The sequence below is a fragment of the Pristiophorus japonicus genome, chromosome 20 (genome assembly GCF_044704955.1).
Source record: "Pristiophorus japonicus isolate sPriJap1 chromosome 20, sPriJap1.hap1, whole genome shotgun sequence".
In the NCBI taxonomy this organism is placed as follows: Eukaryota; Metazoa; Chordata; class Chondrichthyes; family Pristiophoridae; genus Pristiophorus; species Pristiophorus japonicus.
The window spans coordinates 29,610,875-29,636,591 of record NC_091996.1 but is presented as its reverse complement, the minus strand read 5'-3'; the positions used below and the strand labels follow the sequence as shown (position 1 = coordinate 29,636,591).

Below are 25,717 nucleotides of genomic sequence, written 5' to 3'. Positions count from 1 at the left end.
TCTGGTCCGGAGGTGGGGAGCGGGTCTGATCTGGTCCGGAGGCGGGGGTGGGGAGTGGGTGTCGGGTCTGGTCCGGAGGCCGGGGGGGGGGGGGGGGGAGAGCGGGTGTCGGGTCGGGTCCGGAGGCGGGGGGGGGGGGGGCTGAGCAGGAGCTGGCCGTGGGAGGAGCCTTATTCACGCAGCCCCAATGAGGCCATTCATCCAGGGCTAGGGGCTGCGTGCTTCAGGCCCCTCCCACACAGTTCGGCGCCTGGAGCTATTGCACTTGCGCGCCCACTGTAGCATGCATGTGCAGAGGTCCCGGCACTGTTTTCAGCGCAGGGACCTGGCTCCGCCCCCCCACAGCTCGTGCTGGCTGCGCCGAGGGCCAGAGGACCTGCAAGTAGGTGGAGAATACAGAGGACTTTTTTAGGCGCACTTTGTGGCGCGAAAAACGGGCGTCCAGTTCGGGACTACGCCGTTCTAGGCGCGTGTGGAAACTTGGGCCCCATGAGGGGGCTTGACAAAGTCGATGCAGAGAGGATGTTTCCACTGATGGGGTAGACTAGAACTAGAGGGCACGATCTTAGAATAAGGGGCCATCCATTTAGAACTGAGATGAGGAGAAATTTCTTCTCTGAGGGTTGTAAATCTGTGGAACTCGCTGCCTCAGAGAGCTGTGGAAGCTGGGACATTGACTAAATTTGACAGAAATAGACAGTTTCTTAAACGATAAGGGGATAAGGGGTTATGGGGAGCGGGCAGGGAAGTGGAGCTGAGTCCATGATCAGATCAGCCATGCTCGAGGGGCCTTATGGCCTACTCCTGCTCCTATTTCTTACGTTCTTATGTTCTTAGGTGAGCAGATAGTTAGGTGGCCATGGCACATTCAAGATCATTGTGGATGAAGTTATCTAGTTTGAGAAAAGAGAGGGGGTCAAGGGTGGATTAAAGAAAGGTAGTGAAAATAGCAATTTACAAAGTTTGGGGACAATAATAGATGAGAGAGAGAGAGATGGATGACAAATTCAGCAAGCATAGAGCGAAGAAGAGAAGCTTCTTTGAGTTTTGCAGTTAGGTTGGAAGGAGGTTGAGAGAGAATATGAAGGGTTTCAAAAAGATGTATTTGATGAGAGCTGGGGAACATTGGGGAAGAAACTAGAGTGTAGTTAGAGTCTGAGTTGAGAGGAGGGGTTAGAGTAGGGAGATAATAAAGTAATTAATCACCTGTCAGCTAGAAATACTATATATTGTTTTAATTACACCTCTATGAAGCACCTTGGGATGTGCTTCTATATTAAAGATGCTATATAAATTCATGTTGTTTTTTTGTATTAAATCATTCAGAATTAAAGTAGCATTGCACTCGCACTACTTCACCAGGTGTGCTGTTGTAAAGCATGGGCGGATTGAGCAGATTTTACAATACCTGCCTACCAGCAACAGCCCCTCAGACACTGGTGGCACCTGGGACATTGACAGATACACACACAAAATAGGCCCATGAATGCTGAGCAGAAGTACAATAACTATAAAAAAGGTAATTTTACAAACATTAAACATATTTTCCAAGAACACGGTGCTGCTTAAACTGAAATGGAAAAAAAGCAGGTAATTTAAAAATCTGTTTTATTAGTTGAGTCAAACATACACCACTGGTGCAACTTTTTAAACTTTTAGGATGACTGCGATTCGCAAGTATGTCAACCCATACAATGACCTGCCCTATCCAGCTGTATATTTTTCTGTAGTTTTATTATCCATAATGTGCAGTATACTGCATGAACTCATTGCATGAATTCAAGACAGGTAATGTTTTTTATCTTGCAAAATCAAAATTTTCCAAAATAATAACCCGTGGGCAGAGGCCCTAGATAGGTCCAGAAGGTGGGCTAGGCAATCAGAAGGCAACAAAGGTCTTCCGTACTGCAGTGGAGCTGAGAGGAGCATTCCTGCTCCTGCCGATTCAACATTCAGGTATTTTTAATAAACCTTTTGCGCCTAAAAATTGGGATCGCGCTAACAAACTTCTAGGCCAGTGTTCGATACCAGTTCTTAGTACATAGCAATTTTGATGGAGGGTATACCTGCAAAACATCATATCATAACCTGTCATTTACAGATATTGACCAATCTGCTGAGTATTTCAAGCATTTTCTGTTTTTATTTCTTGTTACAGTCTGTTTTACTTCAACAGAAATAAAAGTCAGAGGATTGATAGTCAAAAGTGGGATGATGCAAACAGTACAAATGAGGAAGTGTTCATCTCCAAAAGCAATGCTAAACCACGTATGAATGGGTAATACGAAATTTATGAATTTGTTCGGCACATTCAGATAATGTTGCACCAATGCTTATTATAATAAAACTGCCATAATACTGGATTAAACAATTAAAAGTGAGTTGCTGTAAAATATGGAATTCAAAAATCCTAAACATTTAAGTCATGATCTTGCTTCCATGGTTAACTCAAAAGCTCCCACACAAAAGCAAAATACTGCGGATGCTGGAATGTGGAATAAAAACAGAAAATGCTGGAAATCTCAGTGGATCAGGCAGCATCACCTTGAGGAAGGAGTAGAAACAGGTGATGGTTGGTTGCCCTCGGAGATCCCATTGCCAGGGGAGCTATGATCACTGTCTCCATTGTTGCTCCATGAATTATTAGCCTCCTCCTCAAATTCTTGTCCAGACATAATTCTTTCAATCTCTTCTTCAGATATCTGAAATACAAAGTTAAATATTCTTTGACTAACTGCAATATTTATTAATAAGAATAAACATCTCTTTGTGAATGCTGTCAAGTTTGAACAGAAAATTAACCTTTGCATTAAAAAGGAAAAAAATTATGCTGATAATAGTGAAAAGAGAAAGATCGGTAGATATGTGGGAGGAGGAAAGGTTGGGGGGGGGGGGGGGGAAGTTGCATTATAGTCCCATCAAATCTCTTGCAAGCATCCCAAATCGCTTCACCATTAATTATTCTCAAATAGAAACAATTACATATATTAACTATAAAAGGGTGCAATTGTTTCAAGTCATTTTCTGGAAAAGTGGCTCAAGGATCATTTCTTCACAACTCCTACAACTGCAGTATTAAGGTGCCAAGAGCAAATATTTTAGTGATATATTTATTTCTGTTATTTTTTGAATAAACACAAATTAAACGCTACCTAATAAACGGTGATGATTTCACCTGGTTGTTAAATGCAGTATCATAAACAAATTCAAAAGTTTTGCTCAGGTCGATATTTCTAGTGAAACGGTAAATGCTTTCTGCGTGATCATGACTATGATTCTACTAGACATACTAACTATAGGAAATTTTGCATATTTGTTTACAGTGCCACTCCATAAAAAATGGCCGAACGAAATCTAGTCCAAGGGTCCATCATTTCATTTATAAAAACAGAGGGGCTTTTTGTCTCAGTTACGCTCCATAAGTGGGTGAACATGGGATACAATGGAGGATAACAGTGGATGGAAATCTGTTGTGCCAAATCTATGCCCATTTTGTATCTGCCGTGTATTTATAGCTCGGGTTTCATCTTCTGCTGAAAGCTTCCACCAGAAACAGAAAAGAGTTTCAGTGTTCTAATGTGACAGAAGTGACATAATTTAGACATCCATACCATTTTTCTGCTTTTATGCCATAATATGTTTATACTATTGCAAATATTAATCGGGAGCCCAGGGTTAGGAACTTCGGAACAGGAGTAGCGTATTGAACCCCTCGAGCCTGTTCCATGTCATTTAATGAGATCATGACTGATCTGCGACCTAACTTCATATACCCACCTTTGGCCCATATCCCTTAATACCTTTGGTTAACAAAAAGCTATCAATCTCCGATTTAAGGTTAACAATTGAACTAGCATCAATGCCATTTGCGGAAGAGAGTTCCAAACTTCTACCACCCTTTGTGTGTAGAAGTATTTCCTAATTTCACTCTTGAAAGGTCTGATTCTAATTTTTAGAATATGCCCCCTAGTCCTAGAATCCCTAACCAGCAGAAATAGTTTCTCTCCATTTACCCTATCTATCTGAAGACTGATACAAAATATTTATTCAACGCCTCTGCCATTTCCCTGTTCTCCATTATTAATTCCCCAGTCTCATCCTCTAGGGGACCAACATTTACTTTAGCCACTCTTTTCCTTTTTATGTACCTGAAGAAACTCTATCTGTTTTTATAATTCATGCTAGTTTACTTTCATAATCCATCTTCCCTCGATCATCTTTTTAGACGTTATTTGCTGGCTTTTAAAAATTTCCCAATCTTCTGGCCTCCCACTAGTCTTGGCCTCATTGTATGCCCTTGTTTTCAATTTGATACCATCCCTTATTTTGTTAGTTAGCCACGGATGGTTATCCCTTCTCTTATAGTCTTACTTTGTGCATTCTTCTCAATCTGACTAATAAACTATCAAGATTTCCCAAATGGATGTCACTGTGCTGCTGCCTTGCAGGGTTAGATTGATGGATGCAAAATTCTGTGAGGTGCAATCTTTCTCCCTGGTTACAGACCACCAACACAGCTTCACGTGGCACACCTATGGAAAGAGAAGTGGAAGAAATGTTACAATAACATCTTAGTGACAACTGGATTAGATGCTTTATTCCTTTGAATGGGTGACAAGGAATTGGTCTTCATTGTATGCTTTGGTTACAGCAAAGGAGTGAATGAATAGGATGCATAAAAGAAGGATCAGTTTGGAGCAAGCCATGAGGCATTCAATTTTACCATCCCATTTCCATAGTAGTCTGCTCTAGATCAGCTGGTCCTCAAAGGCAATAACAGGACAAGTTGGGTGGATATCCTGCTGTGTGACTTGTTACCTTCTTGTTATGTGCAGTCTTCTCTTGCAAAAACAGTAGAAGGGACTGACGGATGTTGGTAGGGTATATAGATACCCATGTAGTAGAGTGCTGCCCAAAAGGGTCCTGAAGACCGGATATGCATCATGCAGCACCATACAGGATCTGCCAGGAGCAGAGATGTGCTACAAACTACACCCTGGTACACAATGTATGATCATGGGAAGCTATCAAAGTGCTACAAGACTGTGGTGGGAAGGAACTATTTATGGTACACATTTTTCATACACAGAATTAATATACAGTGGGGGACTCCTAAATTAATATAACTTATTAAGGGCATTAAACTTTTCTAGCATTAGAGCCAGGTCCATTACATAGTGCCATTTCCATTGATGTGTTGATGCCTCCTGTCAAACACCTGCACCCACTTTTCTGGCCAGCAGTAACCGATGGAAATAGCAGCTCCCTTCTCTGGCTCACTTGATCTAGTAAGATTTCTACAATCCATTTTAATAATATGGTGAACCCTGCTGCTTCCATGACTACTCGTTGACATGGCTGATGGCTCCCAATCGCACTTCATTTCCCACTGGCCATTAGTACAACAATGCCCATTTAAGTTGCTGCAGGCTTTTGCGGTCTGTAGCAGCGCTGAATTTTCAAGCTACCAATCAGAGGTGCCAGTCATGGCTGGGGCTCACTCTCAATATGTTAATAAAGCTGAAACTGAAAGTTTAACAACAATTGTTGGACTTGGATTAACCCAACATATACCTGAACAGATGGCCAACATAAAAAATAGCCTTATGATGCTGTGTATTTGAAAAGACCAAGACAAACTGGTTTAAAAATCTGTAATAAGAAAACAGAACCAAAAGAAACATTTGCCAATTTGCATCTGGCCAGATATTAAACAAAATTCCCAAATTCTAAGGAAGTGGAGGCACATGCTAATACAGAGGCCACACATTGATAAAGTATAGTATCATTGTCACATACTATTTTTGGATTTTAGAATATAAAAATGCAAGAGTAGATACATCTTCTAAATTTAATCTGTACTTTTGTGACTTTGAACAAGGCCAAAACAGAATACTCTTTTAACATTACATTTTTATACATGAACGATGTAAGCTGGTGTTACTTGATTAACCAATTTTCAAATGAGCCTTTTGTCTAATAGACAGTAGTAAATCATGCACAATTTTATTACCTATGGCAAAAGATCTTCCTAAGATACAATTTACAGAAATTAAGTAGTTTTATTAATTGATTGCCAAACCAACCAGAGCTGTCTTTGCACTACTGCCATTATAAAAATCTTTTTCATGAAGCTATATTGGGCCAAGCCATTCAAAACACCTATAGATTCCACTAATTAAATCTGCTGACAATTTGTTATGTTTCTGTTTAAGTTATAAAACTGATGTCATGGATAAACACTTTACACAGGAACTATCTAAAGATGTATATCAAAGTAATTGACACAGGATATTTTCAGATTAGTTGTCTTTTTTCTTCTATCCACACATCAAACCTTTTATTGAAATATATGTCTTAACTTTTTTGGAATTCTCTCCAAAAATAAAAGGTTACATAAGGAATTTCATACATCTTGATTTTAACAAATTAACTTAAATTCACTCTTTACTTCTGTAAAACCCTTTTAGGTTACGATGATGGACACCTTCATCATGCACACTTAACTGATATTTTTCTTCCATTAAGTACATTGCAAGGAGTTCATTGTTGCATCAGCAAATTCATTTTCTACCCCAGAACTGTTTAAATTTGATGTTTCTTCAGAACAATCACTAATATTTTATCATTGAAGCATTGATGTATAACAATGTAAATAGCCTGTAAGAGTCTCAGTTATACAATAAACTCATAACCAAGTAGAAATATTGCAACCTAGTTTGTCAAATAAATATGTACCAAGAATTATGATAACACAAATAAGAAATAGCTGGCAATGTATCTCCCAGCTGAGAAGATTTTGTTTTCCATTTATAAAACACTAATCATTCCTTTAAATGAAAGTGCACCCAGAAATGTAATTGATTTATTATTATAATGGAACATAAATGTGATTTCTGCTTCCTTGCTAGGCTTAAAGCGCTCTGCCATTATCTATCACCTGTCTCTCACTCACTTCTTTATAGGTTCAAGGAGGTGCACTTTACTCATACTACCTAGCCATATTGAAATTGCTGCACGAGCCTAGAAATTGTTTCTCTGGCGCTACTGAGACTACTGCTGGAAATGTGCCGCCCATCATATTGGTTAACAAAAAATATGCAAACTTTACCTACATCTGAAACTGGCAATAGGACCACTGTAAATGCAAATAAGTGGCCCAACTCCTGTTTGAAGTCCCCTTTCCAAGATTGGCTTGCCTAAGGCAACCCGCACCAGCACCGGCTACACACAAGGAAAGCAAGCCATGAGATTGCCTGCTATCAAACAAGGTGGTTGGTAACTTACTTGAATGTGGACTCAGGGGCAACAGGAGTGCTTCTTCCAACCCCACATAGAAGAAATTGATTGCCGCCACTCTCTGCCCATCATTGCTGCTCTTGGACCCAACCTTCAATCTCCTGAACCTGACCCATGATCTTCCCCCACTCCCAACTTCTCCGATTCTCGTACTTCCAATCCCTGTCCTTGATTCTCAGACTCCCGATCCCTGGCCTTCCAATCCCCAACCTGATCCCATGGCTGATATCCCACCCCACTATCAGAAATAAACAAGAATAAAAAACAAGTGTGTTTAAGGTAAAAGAGAGAAGATTTTTAAAAAAAACAATGAAGTGATTAAGAAGGCTGCAGAGTAGGGCACAGTTTGATTTCAAGTCATAGCCCTCTATCACACTAGCTTTCAAAAATGTGAGGTATTAACTTTAATGGTAACCAGTGAAGGATCCCAATTGGCGTTCTAGTAATGCTGGGGCCAGCACTGAAATTTCTGAAACATTGGCTGGTTTAGAAGTTAAAAGGTCAGGCTGATAAACAACTACACTAATTAAATGGAACAAAAAGAACAAATTCTACACTGGATTAAGTTCTATCTCAAAAAAAAATTATGCTTACATCAGTTTAAAAAGAGCTACAAATCTTGTCACAATAGTAATAGGTTTGAGATATATATTGTCTACATGTATGTGTAGTAACATGATGAGACTTTTCAGTTGGAATGAAGTTAATAGACAATTCTAAAAGATAAATCTGTTGAAATAAAACATTCTATTCAGAGAATTAAAAAAAATAAGTATGAGTTAAATGCTGGTAATCTTCCAGTGTTGGAAGCCTTATTGTTCTGCAGTCCCACACAAACACATTTGAAATGTGCTATTTTCTGCCACAGGACCTTGTATTGCCCTTGTTTTTATAAGACACCTGGCAACAAGTCACCACATAAATCATTAAGACATTTAAGAGCTGTTCACTCAAAAAGGCTTAAGGGCTTGAAGGAAAAAGCCCGCAAATCTTTTATTGACCTGGACACATTTATTTCAAACCTTGCAGAGTTCAGATGCAGGTATTATAAATGTTGCTGGAATGTTGCTTTCTAATTCTAAACATGACAACATCATTAATTTCTATCAAAGTGAAGAGTGGAACAAATTCAGCAGTCTCCATTTGTTTAAGTGTAATATAATCAGTATTTGTTTTTTCCCCCAATGTTCAAGTTCCGCCATGGGCAAACACAGCATAATCTAACTGCATCATATAGACTGGGAATGTCTCTGGTTAAACCCCTGATCTGTGGTAAGTTAGTCACTAGAATTGCAGGTTGTACAGAATTGAATGTTATCCCGTGATCCTTCTGGAAATGGCACCTACATCCACATGAAGTAAGCACAGAACCAGGCTATGTTGCTCTGGGTCAATTAACATTCTAAAACACTAAAATGGGACTGTTATACTGGTGTAACAAAGGCTGAGATTAGGGCTTTGCTCTGCATGTGGTACCTCTGTGTTATGTGGTATCTATGAGAGTTCTATCTTGATACTGCAAAGCTATTCAATTCCCCTTAAATTTGATAAGCACAAAAGTTTACCCAAATATAAATTTAAAAAGCTGATTCTATGCCGACATTAGATATGCCCAATAGATTTTACTTCTCCTAATTTTCACCAAAATTCTTTTTAAAGATGAAAATATCCTTTTTACTGGCAAGGTCATAGATAGATTATTAAATCCAGTTTAATCAAAATAAAATACCATAGAAATCTATTTTTGGAACAATAAAATACAGTGAGGTCAGAGTGGCAGGGATTTATACCTATTTCACCCACAGACTTGAAATGACTGGGACAAGCTCATTTAGTATTTGCTTAGTACTTGCCTTTCATAAAATGGCAAAAAAAAAAATAGGAAGTACCAAGTTTTGCTCAACTAAAAATTTTCAACTGGACACATTTAAAAAGTGTATGTAGTAGATGACTGGTTTAATCAAGGTGAGCATGCTTTAATCACATTAATCCAAACAGGAAGAAAAATTACATTATATTTGTCCCCGCAATATTGTCTTACAGCCAACATTAAATTACATTCTATTCATACAAGAATAATGACTGCTATTTGTTCAATTGGACAGTAGAATAATATATATTTTTAAAATCACCCTGCACTATTATATATAGCTTAATTTCCATGACTGACAAAACACATACCTGAACAGGACCAATACTTTTGTTTCTACCTCCTGGCATTCCATCCTCCCTGATTGCTGAAAAAGAAACACAATTGTTTTTTTTTTAAACTTAGTACACTTTACAAAACTGATTTTAATTTTCTTTTGAGAATAGCTTTGTGCATATTTTCTCTTGATTTCCCCAAGTCACACACCAATTGGGGTGCAGGCAGGTGATCTATCCCCAGGTTTCTGCCTGTGTTACTCTGAGTTAACCATTAACAGGCAAACGACAATTGGACTGAGAGCTCTTCTGCTGAATTTCCTTCAAACCTTGTGGGAAAGTAGCTGACATCTCTCAGCAGTGATGCAACTATCAGTAGGATCACATAGACCTGCACTCCACCTCTCAATGGGCCACAACAGATATACCAGTTTTAAAATCCCCATTTTTTTTAAAGAAAAGAAAATAATGAAATGTTAAGAACGGTTAGTAAAACATTTTCCCACAGTTAAATTATTGCCTTTAAATATTCTGAAAAATGACAAGGTACATTCTTCTACAACAATATAATTTAAATATGGTTTTCTGAGCTTCCACAAAATTTTATAAAATAGACTGTGTGCAGGTGTGAACATGCGCATTTAATACAAAAATCAATTTCTTCAAAATCTTAAAAACACATTAATTTCCTTTTCAGTTGAACAAGTAGCTCAATATAATATCCAATAAAATAGTGTTGGAATTTCCCTCATGCCGTTTTCCTGAAAATCTGATGTCTGCTAAAGTAAAAATGTGGCATTTTACAACACCAATCTTTGGTTTAGCAGTGTTTCAACTCTGGCAAGAGTTCTCAATTTATTTCAATCAAAATCCTGTTCCAATAGCAAATACATTTGCAAGTGGCCAACGAGTCACAAAACGGAAACATCCAGTCACCAAAAGATGCAACAATGACAATTGATTTCCCAAACAACTAATTAAGCTAGTGAACAAGTTTCCCAAGATATTACAACATTGTCTGCCACTCGGTATCAATTTGATAAAGTATTTAAAAATCAAGGGAAAATAATATGACGTGGGGCTAGAACCTCCACTTTTGTGGTTATCGCCCAAAAATAGATGATATTTCCGGCGTGGGCAGTAAAAAAAGGTTTTGAGATCGCCGGCTTCTCGCCCATTCTCAAAACACCTAGTTTCCATTTTTGAAAATGGGCGTTACCGCGAGCGATATAAAAGGGTGGCAGCGTAACATTTTTTTGGCCTTCTACCGTAAAGTGTGGCTGTCCTTAGTAACGGCATGGCAACGTTCGATTCTCGCAATTCTGGAGGTCAAGGGTCACCATGACATGCGCAGGAGAGAGAGAGAGAGAGAGAGAGAGAGAGAGAGCTCAGAGGGACTGAAGGCGTGGCTAGGTGTGGTGTGGCTGCTTTGGGAGGAAGGAGCGAGACTTTCATGCTTCACAGCAAGTAGGCAAACAAAAAATAGCTGTTACCAGCCATATATTTGACCGAATTTGGCCTATAATGGAGAGAAAGGAGGAGGCATCACAGTACGCTGTGGAGATGGACGCTGGAGAGAGCAAAGAGGTGGGAGAGGAGCAAATTGGAGGGTGCAAAAGAGCAAGGAGGTTCTCGGAGGAGGCAAATACCTCCTTCCTGCAGGAGGTCGAGTCACGCTGGAGTGATTTGACACAGGGAGGGCGTGGGAAGCCCACCCCAAAGGTATACCAGAAGATATGGACCAAAATAACAGAGGTGGTCTCGTCGGCGACCAACGAGGTGCGTGAGGGCAACCAATGCCGCAAACGATGGAACGACCTTGTGGGATCCGCAAGAGTAAGTATTACATTGATTTACATGTACTTATGTATTTATATAATTTGATTTGTAACAGTCATGAGTGACTATCAGCAGATGTGAGATCTTGCGCTTTTACCGGGAATGTTTTACTCAAAGCCTGCGGTCACGGTATATGTCTTCAGGTAAAGAATGATAATTATCATAATAATCATTAATATATCTGTCGGTTATGTGTTGTATCAGTCTCTGTGACAGTACCTAGCAATGATATCACGCAATGATCTCATGCCATGTCGTCCTGTCAATTTTTACAGAAGCTATCGACGATGAGGTCTGTGCAGAGGCGAACGGGTTGGGGGGGGGTCACCTGTCCCCAGTGACATCACTGACATGGAGGAGCGAGTACTCGCACTTGTGGGGAAGCACCCTCGGACGCATTGGCAGACCCTGAAGTGATGCCACGTGAGTAAAGCTTACATAGAAACATAGAAAATAGGTGTAGGAGTAGGCCATTTGGCCTTTCGAACGTGCACCGCCATTCAATAAGATCATGGCTGATCATTCCCTCAGTACCCTTTTCCCGCTTTCTCTCCATACTTCTTAATCCCCATAACTGTAAGGGCCATATCTAACTCCCTCTTGAATATATCCAATGAACTGGCATCAACAAATCTCTGCGGCAGGGAATTCCACAGGTTAACAACTCTGAGTGAAGAAGTTTCTCCTCATCTCAGTCCTAAATGGCCTACCCCTTATCCTAAGACTATGACCCCTGGTTCTGGACTTCCACAACATTGGGAACATTCTTCCCGCATCTAACCTGTCCAGTCCTGTCAGAATCCTATGTGTTTCTATGAGATCCCTCTCATCCTTCTAAACTCCAGTGAATAAAGGCCCAGTTGATCCAGTCTCTCCTCATATGACAGTCCAGCCATCCCTGGAATCAGTCTGGTGAACCTTCGCTGCACTCCCTCAATAGCAAAAACGTTCTTCCTCAGATTAGGAGACCAAAACTGAACACAATATTCCAGGTGATGCCTCACTAAGGCCCTGTACAACTGCAGTAAGACCTCCCTGCTCCTATACTCAAATCCCCTAGCTATGAAGGCCAACATACCATTTGCCTTCTTCACCGCCTGCTGTACCTGCATGCCAACTTTCAGTGACTGATGAACCATGACACCCAGGTCTCGTTGCACCTCCCCTTTTCCTAATCTGCCGCCATTCAGATAATATTCTGCCTTCATGTTTTTGCCCCCAAAATGGATAACCTCACATTTATCCACATTATACTGCATCTGCCATGCATTTGCCCACTCACCTAACCTATCCAAGTCACCCTGCAGCCTCTTAGCGTCTTCCTCACAGCTCACACTGCCACCCAGTTTAGTGTCGTCTGCAAACTTGGAGCTATTACACTCAATTCCTTCATCTAAATCGTTAATGTATATTGTAAAGAGCTGGGGTCCCAGCTGAGCCCTGGCGGCACTCCACTAGTCACTGCCTGCCATTCCGTTTATCCCGACTCTCTGCTTCCTGTCTGCCAACCAGCTCTCTATCCATGTCAGTACATTATCCCCAATACCATGTGCTTTGATTTTGCACACCAATCTCTTGTGCGGGACCTTGTCAAAAGCCTTTTGAAAGTATCCATGTACTGGCACCTATCATGTGTAGCCTTCTCCTGCAAACAAACTGAAGGTGGGTTATATGTTGAATTTATAGAGAAATGTGTGACCCAACTGCTCACATTAGTCAGTATTGTTATGTATTTAACCCTTTGTAACCTGCATCACACCTGACCACCAGAGGGCCTACCTGTAGCAGTCCCAAGGGATCCTAGCATCCCTTGGAAGCACATTAAATAAAAGCAGGCCACCCACGAGGTACCTGCACTCTCGAATCTTATTAAAGGAGCTAAGGTCACACTTGCTCATTGTACACAGTACTCAGTTTCATCCTTTATTATGAATGTATCAGGTATCATGTCAAAATTCGGTAAATATGCAGTATACAGATACCTTGTGTTCACTTGGTGCGCTTGGTGTTTGTTGCTTGCTACATTAAATGAGCTGAAGGACAAATACATAGTGATGGCACGAAGGCAAAATGTGGTCATGCCTGTGAATTGAGAAAGTACAGTAGGATGCTGTACATTCTTCCTCTGTGGTGTGCCACGAAGCTTGATACAAAGTGCTGTCAATGTGAATTGCAAGGCAACATTGTAAAATTAAGAAAAATGGGAGAAAACATATCTTGACATCCTTCCCAAGACCAGCAGATTTCTTCCTCAGCTCTTCCAGGTTCGATGCACAAGCGAGACAACATATATTCTTTCAGCCATCTTCTTCCAGCTATTCACGTGGCCTTCAGTGCCAAAAACAGCAATCTTTTTCTGCAGGACCTCAAAAGCTGCTTCATTAACTGGTGCAGTTTTCACATGTATCCTTGCTCCAGCCATTTCTTACCCTCTTCAGTAACATAGCAATTTTAAAGGTAATCAGTTGCTCTTTAAAATCTGCTGGCAGCAAATAAGCTACTCCCCTGACCCAGGTCCACCTCCAGTTTGCTCTGGACGTACCATGCTAATATAGAAATGAGCTGACCTTTTAATATAGCATGAGCTCCACAGCAGAACTTGGTCTCCAGTCGTCTTGGTTAACCCTTGCCACTGGATCAAGATCTAGCCCTGTCAAGCCCATGTGGTGGCTGGTGTGCAATGGCCACCCCACGTTAAAAGAATCTACGCACAGGCATCTTCCACCCTTCAGTATGTAGTTTGGGAACTAGAATGTCAAGTCCCTCATTGAAACATCACTTTTTGGTGTGGAAGCAGGTCATCCTTGATACGAGGGACTGTCTAATACTATACTAATAACTCTCTGTGGTATTGGCACGCTCAATGCCCAAAGAGCAGTGGTCTTGATGCTTCTGGGCCAGGACTTCATTTTGACTCCTAATATATTTCACCATAAACTATGTGTGGAAATAGGATTTTTAAAAAAATTAATAAAAGTTCTGAGATCGCATGTGTTGTAAAGCAGCTAATCAGAGTTGGATGAGACTGCAAGATGTTCCTAAGCATCAGATACTGATAGCGCAATTCTGCAGAGAATAAAAAAATCAACAACTTCACGAGAGCTGCTGATAAAACTTTTTGGAATATGCCATTTTGAAAACTTAAAACATTAAAACATCTAATGTTGATTTTTAAAATTAAAAACACAGTGGAAAATGTATCTCTTCCTCTATAAACTCTTCCTTACATGTGCATCCACATAGATAGAAAAATACACTTGTTGCTGTAAATTTACTGGTCATGCAATGCATGTAGTAGAAGACAGGGTTGATCAGTTATGAGCGTGTTGGTTTTAAGTGTTTCACTTTACATTTCCTTAAAAGTGGGTCTATAACTACTTGCATTTATGTCAGCTCCTTTAATGTAGGAAAACATCCCAAGGCACTTCACATTAGCATAAGCAAACAAAGATGGATGTCGAGCCAAAGAAGGAAATATTAGGAGTGACCAAAAGCTTGGTCAAAGAGATGTGTTTTAAGGAAGATCTTAAAAGAGAAATGGGAGGTCGAGGGGTGAAAGGATTTGACTTCTTGAACTTAGGGCCTAGGCGGCTGAAGGCACGTCATCAATGGTGAGATAGAGAGCAAAGTCAAAGGAATGTAGAGTTCTGAGCGGGGGGCGGGGGAGTTGTAGGACTGGAGGAAGTGAGAGAGATAGGGAGGGACAAAGACATGAGATGATCTAAACACAAGGATAAGAACTTTAAGTTGGAGGCATTGGAGGACCAGGAGCTAGTGTAGCTCAGTAAGGACAGGAATGATGAGTGAACAGGACTTGGTGTGGGTTAGGGTACAGGCAGCAATGTTTTGCAGTGTAAGGTGTCCTCACCCACACTCCAACTCAACCCCCGACAAAAATTGTTTTCTAAGGGATGGGCAAATGTTCCACCTCTTACAAGGAAAGCTGGAAAATCCCGGAAATAGGAGACCAAGTGTAACTTTGTTCCTGCTGGGTTCTGCTGGGAGTCCGGCAGAATTCTCAAGGAAATTCAGGATCATCATTGCACTTCCTGCCAAACCATGTAGTAATTGTGTCAATAAATTATTAAAGAATTTTGGTGAGAAGATTTTTTTTAAATTTTGAAGGAGCATGTTGAAAAGAAATTCAGCAGCTCTTCACATTAAAAAGGCATGGAGTTGACAATAGCTCTAATACATCTGTGAACATTTACTTTACTGGCGTTCAGCATCAGAATTACCCCCATAAGCTATGAATACCTTTATCTGACCAGTATCTGTATCAATAAGAAACCCAGAATTGAAAGTGTTGTGTGTAAACCTGTTATTACCATGTCTAACCACTAGAGGGCTTATCTCCTGGAGTCCCAAGGGATTGTGGGATCCTTTGGGAGCACCTGTATATAAGGAGGTCTCACAGGCTGGAGAGGCACTCTCAGATCTGTAATAAAGGACTATGGTCACAGTTACTTTGAGCTTGCAGTATCTAGTCTGACTCTTTATTCAAGACATAACAGAAAAGAAACTGGCTCACTGGAAATGCATTCTCATGTGATTTCCTTGACTTCATACATGGTAGAATAAATACTATCAAAATGCGCTTTAGGCTATAAACTACCAAACAGATTTATTAACAGAAAACAGATAGCAAAAGTAGCAAAGACAAACAGTAGTTTTACAGTAACATATAGGCAACTATTCCTCCTTAGAATTTAAAACCAGCAACATTTCCTGCACTAAAATGCAAGGTGATCACAACCGTACTTGAGGGGGTGGGGCAAAATCCAACTTGTGCTCATCTCTGGTGTAACGACTGGAGGAGGCTTGTGAAATAGAGTGGAACCCTGCTTCGTCAAATCTGCCTCGCAACAAGGAGGTTGGGAAATTCCAACGGGAGTTGAGAGGGAGGCTCTTATCTCACGCCCCCCCTCTTCCCATCGCCAGCAGCATGTCAATGAGTGTCTGGAGGAGGTTAAATATTTCCAAGAAATTTCACTTATAATATCATCTTAACACCGACTTAGAACAGGTGCAGGTTCCATTATGGGGCGAGTAAAGGCCCCATAATGCCTGTGGAAAAAGATAACCGATCCTACTGGAGATTGATTGTTGAAGGGCAGACTGCTCGCTTCTCTGGGAATTGAACTGTTCTGCTGCCCTATTTCTGGGAGACCCTTTCCAGGCCTTTGTACTTCAATTGAGCAGCATGCAGCTTCTCCAACCTTCTAGGCTTTCATTGGGGTGAACACTATTCATGCACACTTACAAGCGTGATGTACCCCAATCATCTCGGCCCCCACAAAACAGAATCCTGGAAATCAGCATATTTAGGCCCCACTCCATCACATGCCTGCTAGTGGAATGGGGTCTTTCGAATTACACCACCTTGGTGGTTTGTGGCTAACCTACCAGAGGCCCTGATCTCTCTCTCTCTTTTTTTAATGACCAAAATAACTGCTCAACCAGGGGAATTCTGTTCAAGATATAGGCTAGGATTTTTCACTTGTGCGCTCACCAGCCGTCATTTCCTGGCCAGTAGAATGAATGTGGGGGAATCGCGTGCAGCCAAGCGCACAACAGGAAAACCTCCGCCATATTTTCTATCACCTTTGAAGTTCAACTAGTGAACAAAGAAAATCAACGATATATAATTTCCAATCAGACTATCAAGCATTCACAGAATATCCTAGATAATGACTGAGCTTCCTAGAAACTGTCTCCAAGGTGACAACTCAGGAAGCTAACTATATTTAATAGTCTGGATCAAAACAGCTCTTCGGAAATGTACATCAACACACCAAATAAAAAAACAGGTTAGATCACTATCTACCTCGTAATTGTTGGATCAATTCAATGGTCACTTATTTGTAGTAGCCTATCTAATTCAGGACTCCCAACACCTATGCAGAAAGATAGCAGGGATGAGTCTGTGTAAAATAAATAATGGCTTTTACTCAACAGGCTACAGCATATTAAAAGCACCTTCTGCTGTTCTTATAGTAGTATCCATCAGGAGACTGGGTCATTTCTTTAAATGAAAATGGTTTTAATCCCATATATACTTTAACAAGAAGCAGCCAATAAATCTAAGTCATGGACAAAAGTGCATTAATTTTTGTTGCAATTACTTCGATGAAAATAAAACTTGGGAGAGATGTATAAAACGATCACTCATTTTAAAATTAACCCCTTTGTTTTTGTTTTTTTTTGACGATGTGAACTGTATTCCAAGCACATAGAAAATAACACTAGTCAATACCTCATTCAATATTAAAAAAACAAAATATTCAATTGTTTGCATCCACACACATACCTAACACTATTAGGGCCCAAGTTTCCACACGATAAAAAAACGGGCGCCCCTCCGAGCTGGGCGCCCATTTTTCGCGCCTAAAACGGCGCCGGAAAAAAACCTCGCGATTCTGGAGAGCCCTGCAGCTCCTTGTCTGTTTGGCGCGGCGCCCAGGGGGGGCGGAGCCTACACTCGCGCCGATTTTGTAAGTGGGAGGGGGCGGGTACTATTTAAATTAGTTTTTTTCCTGCCGGCAACCCTGTGCGTGCGCGTTGAAGCGTTCGCGCACGCGCAGTGTAAAGGAAAACATTGGCACTCGGCCATTTTTGTAGTTCTTTGTAGCTGTTTAATTTTTGAACATTTTTTAATAAAAGCACATTGCCATCAGCATTGAGGCTTCCTGCAGCCTTCTCACTGTCTCCTTCCCGCCCGCCGTCTGGAACGTCTTCCTCTCCTCCCCCCCCCCTCGCTGCGTTCGGGCCCGCACTCTCCTCCCTCCCGCCGTCGGGATTTTCTTCCCCCCCCCCCCCCCCCGCAGCGTTCGGGCGGGCGGGCCCGCACTCCCTCCCTCCCGCCATCGGGAACGTCTTCCTTCCCCCCCTGCCGTCGGGAACGAACGAACGAACTTGTGAGGCTGGCTGAAGCACTTTCACACAGGTAGGAAGATGGGTTATTTAATCTTTTCTTTGCTTATAAATGTTTATTCAGGTTGGATTTATTTGTATAATATTTGTAGAAGTATAAATAAGGATTTATTGTAGAATTTAATGACTTCCCTTCCCCCCCCACCTCGTTCTGGACGCCTAATTTGTAACCTGCGCCTGATTTTTTAATATGTAGAACAGGTTTTTTCTTCACTTGCTCCATTCTAAGTTAGTTTGGAGTACGTTTTCACTGTGGAAACTTTCAAATCAGGCGTCAGTGGCCGGACACGCCCCCTTTTGAAGAAAAAAATTCTGTTCCAAAGTAGAACTGTTCTACCTGACTAGAACTGCAGAAAATAAAATGTGGAGAATTGCGATTTCTAAGTCCGTTCTCCACCAGTTGCTCCCAAAAATCAGGCGCAAATCATGTGGAAACTTGGGCCCAAAATATGTAGATTAAATTAATACATTATTTAATTTTTGATTATTCAGCCAGGTTCTTCCATAAGACAAATACTAGAGTGGGCTATTGCCAACATAGGTGTTAAAATACAAATTTGGTTTTCTTAATTGTTTGGTTTTCTGTTATTTGGGGCTAGAATCTCCACTTTTGTGGTTATCGCCCAAAAATAGGCGTTATTTCCGGCATGGACGGTCCAAGAGGGTTTTTAGATCGCTGGCTTCTTGCCCATTCTCAAAACACCTAGTTTACATTTTTGAAAATGGGCGTTACTGCGAGCGATATCAAATGGGCGGTAGCGGTAAATTTTTTTGACCTTCTGCCATAAAGTGTGGTCGTCCTTAGCAGCAGCATGGCAACGCCCGATTCCCACGATTCTGGAGGTCAAGGGTCACCATGACATGTGAAGAGGAGACAGAGAGAGGGAGCTCAGAGGAACTGAAGGTGTGATTGGGTGTGGTGTGGCTGCTTTGGGAGGAAGGAGGGAGACTTTAGAGCTTCATAGCAAGTAGGCAAACAAAAAGTAGCTGTTGTCAGCCACATATTTAACTGAATTTGCCCTATAATGGAGGGAGAGGAGGAGTCATCACAGCACGCTATAAAGACAGACGCTTGAGAGCAGTGAGGTGGGAGAGGAGCACGTTGGAGGCCGCAAAAGAGCCAGGAGGCTCTCGGACGAGGTAAATGCCTCCCTCCTGCAGGAGGTCGAGTCACGCTGGGGTGATTTAACACAGGGAGGATGTAGGAAGCCCGCCCCAAAGGCCTACCAGAGGATATGGACCGAGATAGCAAAGGTGGTCTCGTTGGCGACCAACGAGGTGCGTGAGGGCAACCAATGCCGCAAACGATGGAACGACCTCGTGGGATCCGCAAGAGTAAGTATTACATTGATTTACATGTACTTATGTATTTATATAATTTGATTTGTAACAGTCATGAGTGACGATCAGCAGATGTGAGGTCTTGCACTTTTAGCGGGAATGTTTACTCAAAGTCTGCGGTCACAGTGTACATCTTTAGGTAAAGAATGATAATAATCATGATTACATCTGTCGGTTATGTGTTGTATCAGTGTCTGTGATGGTACCTAGCAAGGATATCACGCAATGATCTCATGCCATGCCATCTTTTACAGAAGAAGTTATTGACGATGAGGTCCATGCAGAGGCAAATGGGTGGGAGGCCACCAGTCCCCAGCGACATCACTGAGATGGAGGAGCGAGTGCTCACACTCGTGGGGAAGTACCCTCCGACAGCCACGGACGCATCTGCAGACCCTGAAGTGATGCCTCGTGAATAAAGCTTACACCATTGCGTGATGTAAAGTCAATAGATGCCACACCAACTCATATCTGAACAATCATATATGATAGATGATTTCTAAAAGTGTCATAGAAATAATGCTGGCCGAATGAAAATCATTGCAATGCGCAATGTGTTGATGGTCATGAAATGTGATGTCTGCGATGATTTTGAGAGGGATGATGCTTTTGTCGTGCATATGCTGTGTGTAGCGCTGGACTCACCTCATCACCCTAGCACCCCTTCTCCTCTAATAACCTCATTTGTGTCTTGCAGCTCAGCCAACAGCGTGGCCCCAGGCAAGGCCATAGAGGCCAGAAGGTGGGGGTGAGGGGCAGGAGTCGGCGGACGATTCAACTACATCTGGTGCTAAGGAGCTCCGATTCTCGCCCGTCAATCTGCTGGGTCTGTTTCGACGGATGAGAGCGCGGACTTCAAAGAGCCTGCATCGCTCCAGAACCCATTTCACCCCAAGGCCATCTAGTGGTCCTCCGGTCATTCCCGCCTCCACTCTGGAGGTGCCGGCCCCAAGCACCTCTCCACAGGGCACCCCATTTGCCCCAGGACGGTGTCGACCCCGCGGAGGCCTCGTGGACGCGGCAGGTCTGTTCCACGAGCACGACATGACAGCGGAGAGATGGTACAGTTGTCCAGGAGGACTGTAGACAATGGTGACCAGCTCATCGAAGCATTGGGGGGCATATCTCGACATCTGGCCACCAAGACCGAGTTCATTCCGAGCATAGCAGAATCCCTGGATGCGATAGCCAGGAACACTGCTGCCACAGGTCTCCCAGTGGTCCCGAGCATGGCACTCCACCCCTAGGTTCCGCACCACCACTGCGAACGGCAGATGAGAGCAAGGACCAAGAGCCTGCTTCTGCATCAGAGAATGTTGCTCCCTAGGCACCCCGCGCTCCTGTACCCGTACAACCATCGCATCTGCCTTAATCCCCCCCCCCCCCCCAATGAGGCACCGCCTGAGGAGCTCCTCGGCCGGGCGCCATGGAGCGAGGGGGAAGGAAAGTGAGGTGTATGTGCACAGGTGATGGCTCTGTTATATCTCCATCTGGGTGTATGCAATTTGTTGCAATGTATGGGGGCTGGGGACCATGCTCCTGCTTTGCCTTTGTATTCGGTGTTGCTGGACATGTGATTTATGCCAATGGTGGAAAAAGTGGGGTATGGGCAGGGGTTGGGTGTTATTGGCTGTGATACTTATGATTTCAGACCAATGTTGGTATTAAACTTTTGTTATTGAACATAACCTTGTTGCGCACTGTCTCAGATAGCTGGACCGTTTCATGGTAAGGAATCACCAGTGTGTAAGAGTTAAATACAACTTATCAATCAATGTAAACTTTAACGGGCACCAAGGTGATGGGCACATTGATGTCTGAGCTGCACACACACAGCAGTGTGTCAGCATTGTCACTCACATCAGCGCTCTTTCAGGCAAATCTTTCCAATATCAGCTACTCAAGTAAGAGTGGGATTTAACAAATGACAGCCACACTGCTGGCGTTCGTTCCGGTTCGTTCCACTTTTTGTGGCCGTTTTTTTTGAGCGAGCGATATTGTGGGCGATAAGTGTGCGAGGTGGTGAAATTGAAGATGGGCGGTCTCCATGGCCGCTAGTTACGACAAAAAACAGTGGGCGGGCGTTAATATTGAATCTTGGTGTTAATCTCAGTAGTGGGTAAAATGATGGAATCAATTATTAAGGATGTCATCGCAGTGCATTTGGAAAGAGGTAATATGATAGGTCCAAGTCAGCATGGATTTGTGAAAGGGAAATCATGCTTGACAAATCTTCTGGAATTTTTTGAGGATGTTTCCAGTAGAGTGGACAAGGGAGAACCAGTTGATGTGGTATATTTGGACTTTCAGAAGGCTTTCGACAAGGTCCCACACAAGAGATTAATGTGCAAAGTTAAAGCACATGGGATTGGGGGTAGTGTGCTGACATGGATTGAGAACTGGTTGTCAGACAGGAAGCAAAGAGTAGGAGTAAATGGGGACTTTTCAGAATGGCAGGCAGTGACTAGTGGGGTACCGCAAGGTTCTGTGCTGGGGCCCCAGCTGTTTACACTGTACATTAATGATTTAGATGAGGGGATTAAATGTAGTATCTCCAAATTTGCGGATGACACTAAGTTGGGTGGCAGTGTGAGCTGCAAGGAGGATTCTATGAGGCTGCAGAGCGACTTGGATAGGTTAGGTGAGTGGGCAAATGCATGGCAGATGAAGTATAATGTGGATAAATGTGAGGTTATCCACTTTGGTGGTAAAAACAGAGAGACAGACTATTATCTGAATGGTGACAGATTAGGAAAAGGGCGGGTGCAAAGAGACCTGGGTGTCATGGTACATCAGTCATTGAAGGTTGGCATGCAGGTACAGCAGGCGGTTAAGAAAGCAAATGGCATGTTGGCCTTCATAGCGAGGGGATTTGAGTACAAGGGCAGGGAGGTGTTGCTACAATTGTACAGGGCCTTGGTGAGGCCACACCTGGAGTATTGTGTACAGTTTTGGTCTCCTAACCTGAGGAAGGACATTCTTGCTATTGAGGGAGTGCAGCGAAGGTTCACCAGACTGATTCCCGGGATGGCGGGACTGACCTATCAAGAAAGACTGGATCAACTGGGCTTGTATTCACTGGAGTTCAGAAGAATGAGAGGGGACCTCATAGAAACGTTTAAAATTCTGACGGGGTTAGACAGGTTAGATGCAGGAAGAATGTTCCCAATGTTGGGGAAGTCCAGAACCAGGGGACACAGACTAAGGATAAGGGGGAAGCCATTTAGGACCGAGATGAGGAGGAATTTCTTCACCCAGAGAGTGGTGAACCTGTGGAATTCTCTACCACAGAAAGTTGTTGAGGCCAATTCACTAAATATATTCAAAAAGGAGTTAGATGAAGTCCTTACTACTAGGGGAATCAAGGGGTATGGTGAGAAAGCAGGAATGGGGTACTGAAGTTGCATGTTCAGCCATGAACTCATTGAATGGCGGTGCAGGCTAGAAGGGCCGAATGGCCTACTCCTGCACCTATTTTCTATGTTTCTATGTTTCCGTGCGGAAAATAATGCTGGGTGATATTATGGCCGTTGAATTCGCCCTTTCTGCTGATTCCGCCCAAAAAAAGTGGGCGGTCGGGAATATTTTTTCTCAGCGTTAAGCCCATTTGGAAAATAATGCTCGGTGAGAAGTCACCTAAAAAAAAAAACCCGTCAGTTTCCAGTTTGTGCCAAAATAGGCGATATATGGACATTATGTCATTTCAGTGGTAAAATGGGCGTTAAGCTTGAAACAAAGTGGAGGTTCTAGCGCTTAATTTTTTTTTTAAGTCAGTTAAAGATCAGGAAGATAATATAAAAGCGCTAAGTTAATACATGGAAAACTGTAAACTAAGTAAGCTAAAAAGCAACTAATATTAACCCTTATTGCATTTCCAAGGAATCAAGTATCTCCTGGGCTGATTTTTTTCAAAAACAATTCTGCTTGCACACTAGGATGCAATGAATAGCTTTCGTATTGTGATATCAGTATTGCAAAACTTCCAAGTAGAGGTGTCAGCCTTGGTTCAATGGCAGGAATCTCTGGGGTATATTTTGAGGTCTTTCACCTGGTGGAAATGCGATGGTAGTGCCCTGAAAATGGTGGGGAATGATGTACTGTCCTGTTCTCATCACCTCTGTGGCAGGTGGTATCTTCCTCTGGACCTACCGCTGGGTGATCAGAGCTCCCGCCTCAGTTATGTGGTCGACCCATTTAAAATGTAAATCAGGGCCCTAGGACATACATAGGACCTTGCTTGTTAATTTAGGACAGATGATGCAGAATGCGCACTGCTCATGTTCAGTCCAGTATCCGCTGGTGGTCCAGTCTAAGAAGAGCCAACAGGTAAGCTGACGTTTATTTTTGTGAGGTTGCAAAATGTTGCTCTGGACTCCACAAAATCATCCTGGGTGGCTCCAGTTCCTGAGATCAACCCATCCCTCACATACTCTAGCCCAGAGGCTGGTCGTCTGTTCCACGGCATCGGTTTTCCACCCACAGCCAACCAGCAAAATTCTAACGCGGTCCGGCTCTTAAAATGGACCAGGATTATTGGGCGGCCAGCTGGCATGCTCTGCCTGACGGCCACCTGGATTTTGCTTGAGGTAAATATCTACCCCTCTGAGTCAGAAGATCATGGTTCAAGCCCTACTCTAGAGACCTGAGCACATGATCTAGACTGACACTACAGTGCAGTACTGAGGGAGTGCAGCACACTTGGAGGTGCTGTCTTTTGGATTAGACATAGGTCCACTTTGCACTCTCAGGTGGACGTAAAATATGCCATGGCACTATTGAAAGAAAAGCAGTGGATCTCACCCAATGTCCTGGCCAATATTTATCCCTCAATCAACACCACCAAAAACAGATGATCTGGTTATTTATCTAATTGCTTTTTGTAGGATCTTCCTGTGTGCGAATTGGCTGCTGCACTTCCCTACATTGCAAAGTACTTAACCAATTATGAAACATTTTGTAATGTCTGGAGAGACTATGTAAATGCAAATTCTATCTTTCTTTCTGAAAAATTGTTAGGATATCAAAGCTCACCGTTATTAAAGAGCAAATCGACAGCAACTTCTGACATCTGCACATGTGCAGTTAAATGTGGAAATCAGGAAGTTGTCGAAGTTGTTCTGACACTTCAGAGCTTTGACATACAGGTATAGCTTCGAGAATCCGGAACCCTCAGGACCGAGGCCGTTCCGGACTTTCAATCGTCTTTCTGACATCATGAATCCTGAAAAACCCGAGCCCAGGTTTTGGTATTTCCGGATTTCGAGAGAGAGGGCCCTGCCGAGGAGATGTTCGGGTGAGCTTGCCCCGCCGAGGAAGTGTTCGGGCGGCTGGCGAGGAGGCCCCGAGGTAAGGGCACCGTGGCGAGGCCCGAGGTCAGGCAGTGGCGGTATCCCGAGGTGGGCAAGCCCAGATTCCAGACAACCCTGCCACCGATCATTCCAGAGTCTGGAACATTCTGGAACTCCGGATTTTTGACGCTGCACCTGTACCAGTACCTTGCTGAGAGACTCGCACTGAAATACATGAAAGAGCGTATAGTTGCAGTACTTGTGTGGTAAATACCCACTTAACATGCCAGAAAAAGTTAGGCTTATTCAATCCAGAGTAAGTACATTTTTAATGGTGTGATAAGTCTTAATTACTGCAATAAAAATAAACTCATAGGGCCCAAGTTTCCACAGGATAAAAAACGGGCGCCCCTCCGAGCTGGGCGCCCGTTTTTCGCGCCTAAAACGGCGCCAGAAAAAAAACGCGCTATTCTCGAGCGCTTTGCAGCTCCTTGTCTGTTTGGCGTGGCGCCCAGGGGGGCGGAGCCTACACGCGCGCCGATTTTGTAAGTGGGAGGGGGCGGGTACTATTTAAATTAGTTTTTTTCCTGCCAGCAACGCTGCGCGTGCGCGTTGGAGCATTCGCGCATGCTCAGTGTGAAAAAAAACATTGGCACTCGGCCATTTTTGTAGTTCTTTGCAGCTGTTTAATTTTTTAACATTTTTTTAATAAAAGCAAATTGCCATCAGCACTGAGGCTACCCATCTCACTGTCTCCTTCCCCTCCCCACCCTCCGCGGCAACAAACGGCTGTCTCCTTCCCCTCCCCACCCTCCGCGGCAACAAACGGCTGTCTCCTTCCCCTCCCCACCCTCCGCGGCAACAAACGGCTG

At 42.9% G+C, this 25,717-nt stretch overlaps 1 protein-coding gene across 1 annotated transcript in view; it reads right to left on the bottom strand.

Moving 5' to 3' along the window:
* LOC139232462 (nuclear receptor subfamily 6 group A member 1) overlaps positions 1-25,717 on the bottom strand; it is a 352,134-nt gene that overhangs the window by 24,922 nt on the left and 301,495 nt on the right. The window contains exons 3-4 of the mRNA XM_070862680.1: positions 9,481-9,536; positions 2,545-2,702 (exon numbers count right to left, since the gene is read on the bottom strand). Coding sequence (XP_070718781.1) covers positions 2,545-2,702; positions 9,481-9,536 — 214 coding nt within the window. The remainder of the gene's footprint in view (positions 1-2,544; positions 2,703-9,480; positions 9,537-25,717) is intronic.